This window comes from Halichoeres trimaculatus, unplaced genomic scaffold, assembly GCF_033239565.1.
Source record: "Halichoeres trimaculatus isolate MK-OKI-2021-1 unplaced genomic scaffold, fHalTri1.1 fHalTri1_scaffold_21, whole genome shotgun sequence".
Lineage (NCBI taxonomy): Eukaryota > Metazoa > Chordata > Actinopteri > Labriformes > Labridae > Halichoeres > Halichoeres trimaculatus.
The window spans coordinates 3,540,816-3,552,717 of NW_027437199.1; the positions used below are offsets into that span (position 1 = coordinate 3,540,816).

Sequence of the window (11,902 nt, forward strand, 5' to 3'; positions counted from 1 at the left end):
CAGCTCCATCTCTGTCGTCTTCATGCTTTAAAATCTGCATGTTTCTCCAGTCAAAGCTGTTTGGGGCTTTTAGATGGCCTTGTCTCCTTTTGAATGTCGTGGTTTCACCCAAAAACTGCAGTGAAAAAAATCAGGGTTTGAACAGAAATGTAAAAAAATGGACATCCTCCTGCTCGGGTTGAAGTGAGGTCTCCACAAAAACTGCTCCCCCTGGTGGCTGGCTGCAGTATAGGTCAAAAATATCCATCTCCCCAGTCATTCCAGATGGGCTGTGGTTGACCTTTAAAAAATTAATACACCTGGTAGAAATGTTTCTCACGCCTGATTGTTGTGGTGATTTGATATTATTTGGCTGTCTTGTATTCAAGTCCTCTTTTTTTCTGAAAAGTTTTGTTTTCATTAGTTATAAGAGGTTAAAAATGAGGTTTTACGTCACATTTATTGATGATTGACAGCTGCCGTTCTTATGAATTTTTTTCGGGGATTGTAAAATATGTCAGGAGGTAGAGTCAAGAAGTGATTAGACTCTTGGAAGAAAAAAATGATTATCATTTTTGTCATTTTTGGAAAAATTTCACTCTAGAGGCCCGTTTTCAAAAGTTTCTATTTCAGGTCGGCTAAAACCAAAGACTGTATGAAACATGGACATAGTCTCCTCGACGTCACCTGTCTGTTTCTGAAATGGAAAATGAAGCAGATCGGCTGTCGCGGCCATATTGGAAGTGGCAAGAGCTTCACATTCGGCCATAGGGCGCCTGTCGATCACATGACCCTGAGCTGTGCCTCTGATTGGGCAAGCTCTCGATCTTAATATCCTCCTGACGGCCGAGTTAGAGAAAAAATCACCCCCCGTACAGTGGGTGCTGATAGTAAAATTAGCGACTCAGACAGGAGACGTTTTTTGAACCAGGCTGTAAATAGGTTAATTTCTGCTGTGAAAACAGCTTTTTTTGGCTTGGTGTGTTTGTGACTTCCTGTACTTCCGGAGCCAGCCTCAAGCCAACACTCGAGAAACAGCAGATTTTAGCATTTCAGCATTGTCTCATATTCTTAGACTGGAGGTTGCCGCTTGGCTAAAACACTGTTTACCTGTTAACGAGAAGCCCAAACATAAAGAGTAAACTGCCCCTCACCAAAAGGCTTTCATTGTTGTTTCACTGCCCTCTACTGGTGGGGGACTGTTTTGCATAATCAGGATAAACATAAACAGGACCTAAAAGTTCCCAAACTCTCACAAACACAAACAGATGACTGCCTTAAATCAGTTAGCTTGTAGTGATCTGCAAAAGTCTCAAAAGATAAGAGTTATTCCATCATTCTTGCACCTGTATTTTTGCATAAAGCTCTTTAAACTCTAGTTTGTTCACACGTTTAGCTTCGTCTTGATTTTGAGTGTTTAGGTTGCATTGATTTTACTGTTTAAAGTTTGATTGTAGTGAAACTTTCAGCGTACAGAAAACAGGATTATGTGAATATTAACTGCTGAAGGTTTGAACACATTAACATGTTAAGCAGCGAGGGGATAAGACGTCTTAGGAAAATCTAAATGACTGCATTACTCAGAGTTTTTATTGATTGTTTAAGTCGGAAAATAATCACCAACTCACAGCTCAACTGAAACTCAAAACTGAGGATTTAAAGAGGGGTATCCTGCTTTTCCATATCATAAACATGGACTTAAAGTAACAAAGCTGGATGTTCAGACTCCTAACTGGCCTATCAGAGGAGAGGGGGTCTGAGGAGTGGGGGGCCTTAAAGAGACAGTAGCTATAATTTTATAACAGATGCTCAAAACACCAATGAAAGAAAAATGAGTTGTGTCTTTTTTTAGATGTAATTCATTTAAAGATACTACGGCAGCTCCAGAGGGACATGATTAAGACTGAAAAAGCACAACACCCCCTCTTTAAACCAAATATGGGCCGAATATAGGATGAATTTTTATGTGTCTTGTTTCCTTCCCTCCAGCGTGCAGCTGTCACCCCCTGGGCTCGATGCCGTTCCACCTGGCCGACGGCTCCCTCTGCGACCCGTCCAACGGAAACTGCATCTGCAAACCAGGAGTGGGCGGAGCTCACTGCGACAGGTGCATGGTGGGATACTGGGGCTTCCACGAGTACGGCTGCCGTCCGTGCGACTGCGCCGGGGACTGTGATCCGTTTACAGGGGACTGCATGTCAGTGTGAGTAAAACAAACGCCCCCCAGGTGTCAGACTAGTCCGATCTGGATCAGATTAAGACGAACCGGTTTGTTTGTCTCCAACAGGTCTGATCTGGAGCTCTACAACTTGGAGGGAAACTCCAGCGAGCCAGTCAGGATCTTCGGAGTGCATGAACTCTTCTCTGCCCTCCACTACTCAGGTGTGTGTGTGTGTGTGTGTGTGTGTGTGTGTGTGTGTGTTTTCCAGCCTCCTCTACAGTCTGGTGACCAAGCATTAATGGTTTAGTAATGAAAGTCCTGATAAGGCCTTACAAGGACATGGAACAAAGACGGATGTGTGTGAGTGTGTGTGTGTGTGTGTGTGTGAGTGTGTGTGTATGGACAGTTTCCAAGTGTCCCGTCCCTCAGACCCCCCAGCTTCATGTAACTGCAGCTTGGCACATTCCTCTGTGCAGGACACACACACACACACACACTGCGATTGCATTCTTAGGACGCTGTGCACAGCATCTCAGACCACACACACACACACACACACACACACACACACACACACATGCATCAGTTATGTTATAAATATTAATCTGTGTGTGTGTTTGCCCCCTGCAGAGAAGTGTGAGTGCAAAGAGCAGGCGCTGACCAACAGTAAACTCTTCTGCACCATGAATTATGCATACGGTGAGAACTCTTTAACTCCACGCTTCAAAAACATCTCAGCTCCGTTTTCTAACGTCTCATTTCTCTCTCCGTCGCCGTTTAGTCCTGAAAGTGAAGGTGCTGTCCGCCCACGATAAGGGCTCCCACGCCGAGGTGGAGGTCAAAGTTCAGAAGGTGCTCAGTCAGAACACGAAGGTGAAGATACAGCGAGGTCGGGTCACGCTTTACCCAGAGTCCTGGACCGCGAGGGGTTGCACCTGTCCGATCCTCAACCCAGGTCAGACAAACGTTCAAGAAATCAAATATCCTGAAACATCGACAAGAGGGAGTTAAATCTCTGATGGAGCATGCACAGAAATGTTTTACCTGCAGACGTCCTTGTCTCGCTGACATCACCTGATCTGGATGAGGGTCACCTGTGAGCCCAGTTTCCAGTCACAACCTTTAACACTGGGGAACACAGTTTTTGTTGAGTTAGGTCTGTCAGCTGTTTTCAACTAATTTTTGGATGCAGAATCCAAAACTGATCTCAGTTTTTCTCCATCACGTCACAAACTTTACTTAACAGATATGTGCTTGTTTTATAAAAATCTTTAAATATTGACATACAACAGAATATGAAAGAAACAGGAATGACTGCAATGTTTATTTAACACTTTTATGTTTTTACAAAGGATATGTCTACTGATTAACTGCCGGGCTAACGCAATTAGCATTGTGACTATCTTACCGTATGTTTGAGCTTGTTTTAACTTCCACAGACACAAAAATCCTTCCTCTATCAAAACCCACAGGAATATGTTTTCCTGCCTCTTAAAAAAAATGATAAGAAATGTTTTAAACTGCAGACATTCAGGAGCTGCTTCCTGTCTACACTATGGAAGCCCTGGATGGTCATTTAAAATCAGGCATGTAAAACCAAACAGAAAATGAATTCAAACTGCATTTTGTGCCTGTAAAAAGCACATCTTCCTGCCCATCACCAGCCATCATGAACGGCATAGGAAGGGAGCGCAGCAGCAAAAATAAAAACCCAGACAGAGCAGAGCAATCAACATGAAGACAGTGACAGTCAGCTGATCAATCAGCTGATCTGCGTCGATAATGAAACAGAGCTTGATGTCGTGGCCTGCCTGAACCAACGCTACACTTGATTTTTAATCAGTATAAAAATCTAACTCAACAGAAAACTCTTTTTGCAAATTGTTCCCCAGTGTGGTTGATGCAGGTTGTTCTCATTACCGTAACTCTTCTATTAGATGGGCAAGCGAAAAAAAAAAATCAAACATTTTACAAAAGTAGAGAAGATGAGCTTAACGGGCGTGTCCTGACTCTTTGGGGACAAAATAAGAAAATAAAGTCCAGGTGGTCTGTTTGAGACGAATTAAATACCATTTACAAGGCACTTATATACTCATATTTAGAAATGGGTTGCTTCCTGTATTTGAAACAATACGGTACTTAAGCCCAGTACCTGGCAACTAAATGGTACCAATTTCTGAGACTTTTCTGTGTGTTTATGTGGTGATAAATATGACTCTGTTTGATAATAAAATATAGTTTTTCAATTTAACATTTTATTTCTCAAAATATGGGTTTACACTGTAAAAACTGAAATCTCATTTTGTGTTTTTGTCTTATTTTCAGAAGAAAATGTCTGTTTAGGCTTAATATGAGCCACATTCATCTGACCAGTCCAGACAAATTTCTAAATTTCAAGTTATCAAGACACAAAAAATGAGGTCTGCCAATGAAACAAAAGAAAAGTTAGTCATAGCAAGACATTATTCTAGTTTTAATCAAATTTTCGGGCAATTTTTCTTGTTTCATTGGTAGATTTTTTTTTACTAGTTACAGCAATTCAGACCTCATTTTGTCTTTGAATAACTTGAAGCAAGACATTTTTCTGGAGTGATCAGTTCACTGGGGCTCATATTGAGTCTAAAAAGAGACTTTTTACTTAAATTAAGACAAAAACGCTTTTCTAAGATTTCAGTTTTTTGCAGTGTAGGTGCCTAAACATGGTACCATTTGATTTTATGTGATACAGAATTTGGACGGTACCAATAAAAGTATCTGATTTGATACCCATCCCTACTGATATTATCATCTCACAGTCTTTTTATCAACAGTAAACATCTTGTTTCTGTTAAAAAGTAAACTTTAAACTGTTAGCAAGTTTTTAAAAGAGCTAAAAATGAGATAATAAACTCATAAAGTCATTTTATTCTAGAAAAAACTCTTTTTTTTTAAATCTTTAAAATGCTGAAGTGTGCAGATTTACTTTTGCCCTGGAGTGTCAGAGCTGCTCTGCAATACTCTGCCTGAACACTAGTTGGCAGCATCATTTCTGCACGAGTCTTATCGACAGTTTCTGGTACAGCTGTGCTCTGAATTACTGAAACACACGTGATGCGTTGGAGTCAGGAATGATGAATGTTGAGCAGAAGTTTTTGAGGTTACGAGGTTACCGTGCAGGCTGAAACGCCTACGTACTGCCGACCAATCACAGACGACCTGTTGTCTGAGTGGTTTTGATGCAGAGACAGACGGAGCAGGAGCATAAACCAGGCTGAAACCAAACTGCCTCTAACTCTGCCCTCTGCCCTCAGGGGTGGAGTACCTGGTGGCGGGACACTCGGACCGTAAGCAGGGCCGCCTCCTGGTCAACATGAAGAGCTTCGTCAAGCCCTGGAAAGCCAGTTTGGGTCGCAAAGTCCTCACGCTGCTCAAGAAAGACTGCAACTGGTAGAGCGCCCTCTGGAGGACAGAGGACACACAGACAGACTGTGCAGAGAGTTTCCTGTCCTCCAGCTGTGAATCGTAACGGTGGACTCAGAGCGATCGGAGCCTCTTCTTTCTTATTTCTGCTGTCGTCCAATAAGAGCGAGTGGGCGGGGTTTAAAGCACGCCAGGCGGTTTCTCTCTCTCTGCTGCACTTTAGCCTGAGACGGACTGAGGGAACATGGACACAAAGAGAGGAGGACTTCACACACACACTCTGGATGACCCCTGACATGGACGCTGGATGGAGCACGACCAATCACACACACACACATACAGCAGGATGTGTGTGTGTGTGTGTGTGTGTGTGTGTGTGTGTGTGTGTGTGTGTGTGTGTGCTGCAGACGTAATGTGCAAAGCACTCGGAGTGACGCTGAACAAGCCATACAAGCCACTACAGGTGGTTAAACCTTAGCCAGTCCAGGTGTGCCTGTGTTGAAATCAGAGTGAATGGGATTTACCCTGAATGTATTTGCTTGTTTTTCAAATGTGTGTGTGCGTGTATGTGTGTGTGTGTGTGTGTGCTTGAATGCAGAGGTATATTACGAGCACAGTCCAGATTCCGGCTCTTTCCGTAGGTTTGTGTTCTCCTGTAAAAAACAGCCGATCCAACGTTTCTGCTGCAGCGTTTGTTTCCTGATTCATCTCGTATTACAGCTCAATCCACGCCACGCTCATTCCTTCCTTTGTGCTCTTGTACAGTATTATTTGTATATATCTATATAAATATTACGTTCTTCTTTACCTCTTTGTTTCTTTGTTATGATGTTGCTGATGTTTTAATGTTTGTCAGACTGAGAGTGGATCCAGCAGGACTCGGTTTGCCTCAGGGTGCAGTGTGAGCAGATTTCACCTGGAAGAGGAAGTTGATACCAGACAATTGCATAAGGAATCCCAAGTAGCAAGTCATTTGGTCCAAGTCTCAAGTTTTTCTGTTTGTTGTGGGCAAGTCGATGGTTATATCTCAGGTTTCTATCTTGCAGAGAGAAACCTTATCTTGAAGTCACAGGAGAAATCAAGAAAACAAAAGTAAGAAAGTGTATAGAAAGTGCAAAAAGCTCCATAAGAAAATAGATGCTGACAGCTTGTCCATCATTGTCCAGTCAGCCAGCAGGTGAATTTCTTCCAATGTGGCGTTGGTGTCTGGTGTTAGCTCTGTTAGCCATGTCTGTGAATAGCATGATGCTACTCTGCCTTCTGGTATTCCCTCTGTTGCTGGGTTAGCACAGCTAGCTCGTCCTGGAAGGACAGGTCCATGTCGTCACTTCTTAGCTCACACCTGAGAACCAGCACGTTGTCCTCACCTCTTTCTCCTCACCTTGTGGGGAAACATCCGGCCTTGCACCAGTTAGCATTGACATGCTACAGGCTGCTAACAGGTGATTTCACATGTAAACAATGCAGCCATGGTTACATGTAGGATCTCCAGACAAACAGAGGAGAAAGAAGTAGTTAAAATATCACTGAAGACACAAAAAGTGTGGTGTCCATGATCAACAAATGATCCATACAAAGTGCAAAGATGACGATAATATGACGATTCCCAATAACGATGGATGGAAGGACAGGTCCATGTCGTCACTTATAATGTTCTCTAAGGGGAGCTGGGTGACAAAAATATATATTTTTTTTCTTTCGTGGGTCTAATCACTTCTTGGCTCTACCTCCCGACATATTTTACAATCCCCGAAAAAAATACACATGAACGGCAGCTGTCAATCATCGTTAAATGTGTCGTAAAGACCTGTTTCTAACCTCTAACGAAACTTTTCCGAAAAAGAGGATTTGAACACAAGACAGCCAAATGATATCTTCAAACCACCACAGCAATCAGACGTGAGAAACATTTCTACCAGGTGTATTAATTTTTTAAAGTTTGACCACAGCCCATCTGGAATGACTGGGGAGATGGGTTTTTCAACCTATGCTGCAGCCAGCCACCAGGGGGAGCAGTTTTCGTGGAGACCTCACTTTGAGCCGAGCAAGATGACGTCCATTTTTCTTGCAGTCTATGGTTGCAAGTCATCAAATTTGTAACTTGAGTTCCAAAGCTAGACCTGTTGCTTTGGATGGTCAGTAGGGGGAGCTCCAAATGTTCGGGCTTCACAGGAGCCGACTTTATCCTCGTGAGTCGCAAATCACCTTGAAGGAAACATGACTAAATAACCGAAACAACACGAAGGCTTAAAACTTCCAGATTCGCGCTGAAGTCGAGTAAAGTGAGTTTCAGAGCAGCTTCCTGTGAACAAAACCTTGGAGCTGCAGACTCACATGAACTCTCAGGAACAGCTGATATAACCACCAGGCCTTCACATACTTCCCATAATCTGGACCAAAATATCCTTATCAGCCTGTTCTCTTTCACACACACACACACACACACTCACACACACCTCCTGTTCCCTTCTCCTTGTCCCCTCAGATTAAGTCATCCATCACTCCCGCTCCCAAAACACTCTCCCGTACATTCACACAGCGCCACAGAATGTAGACCATAACAGAGAGGCCGGCCCAGCACACACGCTCTGTTTGGGTTTAGGCGGCCTGCGTGTTTTCCACCGACTCCCCGCCTACTCGCCGTGACGTGGTTGGCCGGGAGGTGTGGACACATTCCTGGCACGTCAAGCAGCGCTCCGCGGCAGGCGGGGTCAGAGGTCGCTCACCTGTCTGCCGGGGAGGAGGAGGAGGAAGAAGCGAGGGGGTTGGATGTTTTTTCGCAGCTGTGTCCGGATAGCCTCTCGTTAGCGGCGTTTCCTCGTTGGCGGCCCATTCACAGATCCGTGGCAGAGGGGTCACGGCTCCTCGCGCTCTCTGCCAGCCTGTTTCCAGACAGCGGGGGGGAGGGTGAACGAGTGCACGCAGGAAGAGGAATCTGACTTCAAGGAATGTCTCAGTGGCCGCGGTGCAGAGTGGAGCTCAGTCCTGGAGACCAGACCTGTTCGCTAACAGCTGATCGACACTCCTCCTTCACCACATCAGGGAGAAACCAGACTTTATACGTCACTACTTTATGGTACAAGCCTTAAACAAAACACAAATTTCTAATCAGCCAATCACATGGCAGCAACTCAATGCATTTAGGCATGTAGACATGGTCAAGACGATGGTTGTTGGTCTGAGTATTTCAGAAACTGCTGATCCACTGGGATTTTAACCAACAACCATCTCTAGGGTTTACAGAGAATGGTCCCAAAAAGAGAAAATATCCAGTGAGCAGCAGTTCTGTGGGACAAAATGCCTTGTTGATGCCAGAGGTCAGAGGAGAATGGACAGACTGGTTGGAGCTGATAGAAAGGCAACAGTAACTCAAATAACCACTGGTTACAACCGAGGTCTGCAGAAGAGCATCTCTGAACACACAACACGTCCAACCTTGAGGCAGATGGGCTACAGCAGCAGAAGACCACACCGGGTGACCCTCCTGTCAGCTAAGAACAGGAAACTGAGGCTACAGTTCACACAGCAACACCAAAACTGGACAATAGAAGATTGGAAAAACGTTGCCTGGTCTGATGAGTCTGGATTTCTGCTCCACATTCAGATGGTAGGGTCAGAATTTGACCTCAACAACATGAAAGCATGGATCCATCCTGCCTTGTATCAACGGTTCAGGCTGCTGCTGCTGGTGTAATGGTGTGGGGGAGATTTTCTTGGCTCACTTTGGGCCCCTTAGTACCAACTGAGCATGGTTTAAAGTCCACAGAAAAAAAAGAAAAAAAAAAGAAAAAAAAGGAGGGAAAAAAAAGGGGAGGGGGGGGGGGGGGGGGGGGGGGAGAAAGAAAAAAAGGAAAAAAAAGGAAAAAAGGGAAAAAAGAAAAAGAAGAAAAGAAGAAGAAACAAAGAAGAAGAAAAAACAAAACAAGGGTAAAAAGAAAAAAGAAATAAAGGGAAAAAAGAAAAAAAGGGAAAAAGGGAACAAAGAAAAAAGAAAAAAAAGAAAAAAAGGGAAAAAAGAAAAAAGAAGAAAAAAGAAAAAAGGGAAAAAAGAAGAAAAAAGAAAAAAGGGAAAAAAGAAGAAAAAAGAAAAAGAAAAGGAAAAAAAGAAGAAAAAAAGAAGAAAAAACACAAAACAAGGGTCAAAAGAAAAAAGAAAGAAGAAAGAAGAAAAAAAAAGAAAAAAAGGGAAAAAAGAAAAAAGAAGAAAAAAGGGAAAAAAGAAAAAAGAAGAAAAAAAAGAAAGAAAAAAAAGTCCACAGCCTTCCTGAGTATTGTTGCTGACCATGTCCATCCCTTTATGAGCACAGTGTACCCATCTTCTGATGGCTACTTCCAGCAGGATAACGCTCCATGTCATAAAGCTGGAATCATCTCAGACTGCTTTCTTCAACATGACAATGAGTTCCCTGTACTCAAATGTCCTCCACAGTCCCCAGATCTCAATCCAATAGAGCACCTTTGGGATGTGGTGGAACGGGAGATTCTCATCATGGATGTTCAGCCGACAAATCTGCAACAACTGTGTGATGCTATCATGTCAATATGGAGCAAACTCTCTGAGGAATGTTTCCAGGACCTTGTTGAATCTATGCCACCAAAGATTAAGACCATTCTGGTTCTAGCAAGGTCTACCTGATAAAGGGGGCGCTGAGTGTTTTTATCATTTGCTTTATCCAACCATTTTTAAATGCCAGATATTTTTGTATTTGTGTTTGTCTCCTTGGTGGAGAAAATAACAGACTCAGCGTCCAGAAACCTGAAGACCAAGTGCACAAGGAAATGGATGCAAAATCCATGAAGTGCAGTTCCTCAAGTGTCCACTAGAGGCAGAGTCTTAAAGCCGGTTTCTTACTGACTTAAGGAAACTCTCTGTTTTGTTTTGTTTTTCCCGGAGCTTTTTAGATTTTAAAGTGGATTAATGATCCAATATTTCATTAAGAAGCAAAGAGAGAAGAAAAACCGAGAAGGATTATTTCTTTATTCTGGACTCATTCATCATCTCATGACACGTCAGATTAAGTCAGTTTGGAGGACTGGATTTACGTAAATAAAGTAATTAATATCAGCTCTTCATGCTCCAGTAAGGCACAGTTAATCGTCACTTTTAACCACCTGATGTCACAATAACAGATCTCTGAGACTCCGAGCACCTGAGCGTTCGAGCAGGTTTTATTTTGTGGGAATCGGCCTTGAACGTAGACTCTACAGGGAGCAGCAAACATGAACTGCAGCAGCTGAACCCTGCACCTCCTCTGTGTGTGTGTATGTGTGTGTGTGTGTGTGAGTGTGTGTGTGTGTGTGTGTCTCTGGCTCATTGTCCTCAGATCGACTGACCGTTCTCAGCCTGTGATGGAGATGTCCTGTGGGGGGCTGCGCGGTGTGGGAAACTGCTCCATGAATGAACGTTTGGCATGCTGACACACATGCATAGTTTGCTCCTGTATGTGTGAGTGTGTCGTTGTAGTAATGGCCGATGCATGCATGTGTGTGTATACGTGTGTGTGAGTGCCTGTATGAACACAATGCCTCGCTTGTGTTGCTATAGAATGGAGTTATGGCCTTTGTCCTGTCAGCATTCTTGTGTTGCTGTTGGCCTCGGGGACAATAACCCCCCGACACCCCCTCGGTCCGCTCTCTGGGAGCACCCTGAGACACCCTGAAACCAGCCTGCTGTGGGTGTCACCCAAAGGTCTGGAGCAGGGCAGCAGGAGCAGCAGGAGCAGGAGGAGGAGGGAATAAAAAGCAGAAAATAAAGTAAGAAGGGATTTCTCCTGAGGAGGAAGTGTGCTCCGGATAAGTGAGTCATGTGGTCAGTATTATCCCATCAGCTGTGATTCACTTACAGAGGAAATGAGAAGATTATTGGTGAAGGAAATCAGACTGAAACTCCTTCAGTAGCTGTGGAGGGACGGCCGAGTGGGACAAAGTGGGTAAAAATATCCAGAGTGGAGTCGAGGTGAAGTCACGTCAGTGTGCGGGGACACTGACCTTTCAGGGTAACAGGACAAAAATACACCGTCTGAAGAAAAAAAAAGGGATAAACTTTTATTTCGGACTCACTTTTAGGCTCCACAACCCAATACAAAAATATGAAACACCCCTCCACCTCCACTTGGCGCCTTCCACTGGGAGCACAAGCTGCAACCTCCAGCTGAGAGAAGCTCAAGTGTTAAAAACTGCAGTTCCTCAAGTGTCCACTTGGGGCTGGCTGTAGCAACACCAGAAACCACTAAATCCTTGAGGCTGGGTTAAGGTGTCTGCACAGAAAAATCAGAAAGCACAACACAACGTGTGTGGCTTTTAAACTTTTTAAACTGTAGGGGGCGATGTGTCCTGAACGCACCTCCACCACAACACTAAACT

At 43.8% G+C, this 11,902-nt stretch overlaps 1 protein-coding gene across 1 annotated transcript in view; it reads left to right on the forward strand.

The window, feature by feature from the left end:
• ntn4 (netrin 4) overlaps positions 1–6,288 on the forward strand; it is a 38,565-nt gene extending 32,277 nt beyond the window's left edge. The window contains exons 6-10 of the mRNA XM_074697662.1: positions 1,969–2,182; positions 2,267–2,361; positions 2,771–2,839; positions 2,922–3,095; positions 5,431–6,288. Of these exons, the coding sequence (XP_074553763.1) occupies positions 1,969–2,182; positions 2,267–2,361; positions 2,771–2,839; positions 2,922–3,095; positions 5,431–5,570 (692 nt within the window). The 3' untranslated portion in view covers positions 5,571–6,288. The remainder of the gene's footprint in view (positions 1–1,968; positions 2,183–2,266; positions 2,362–2,770; positions 2,840–2,921; positions 3,096–5,430) is intronic.
• The last annotated feature ends 5,614 nt before the right edge of the window (positions 6,289–11,902 follow it).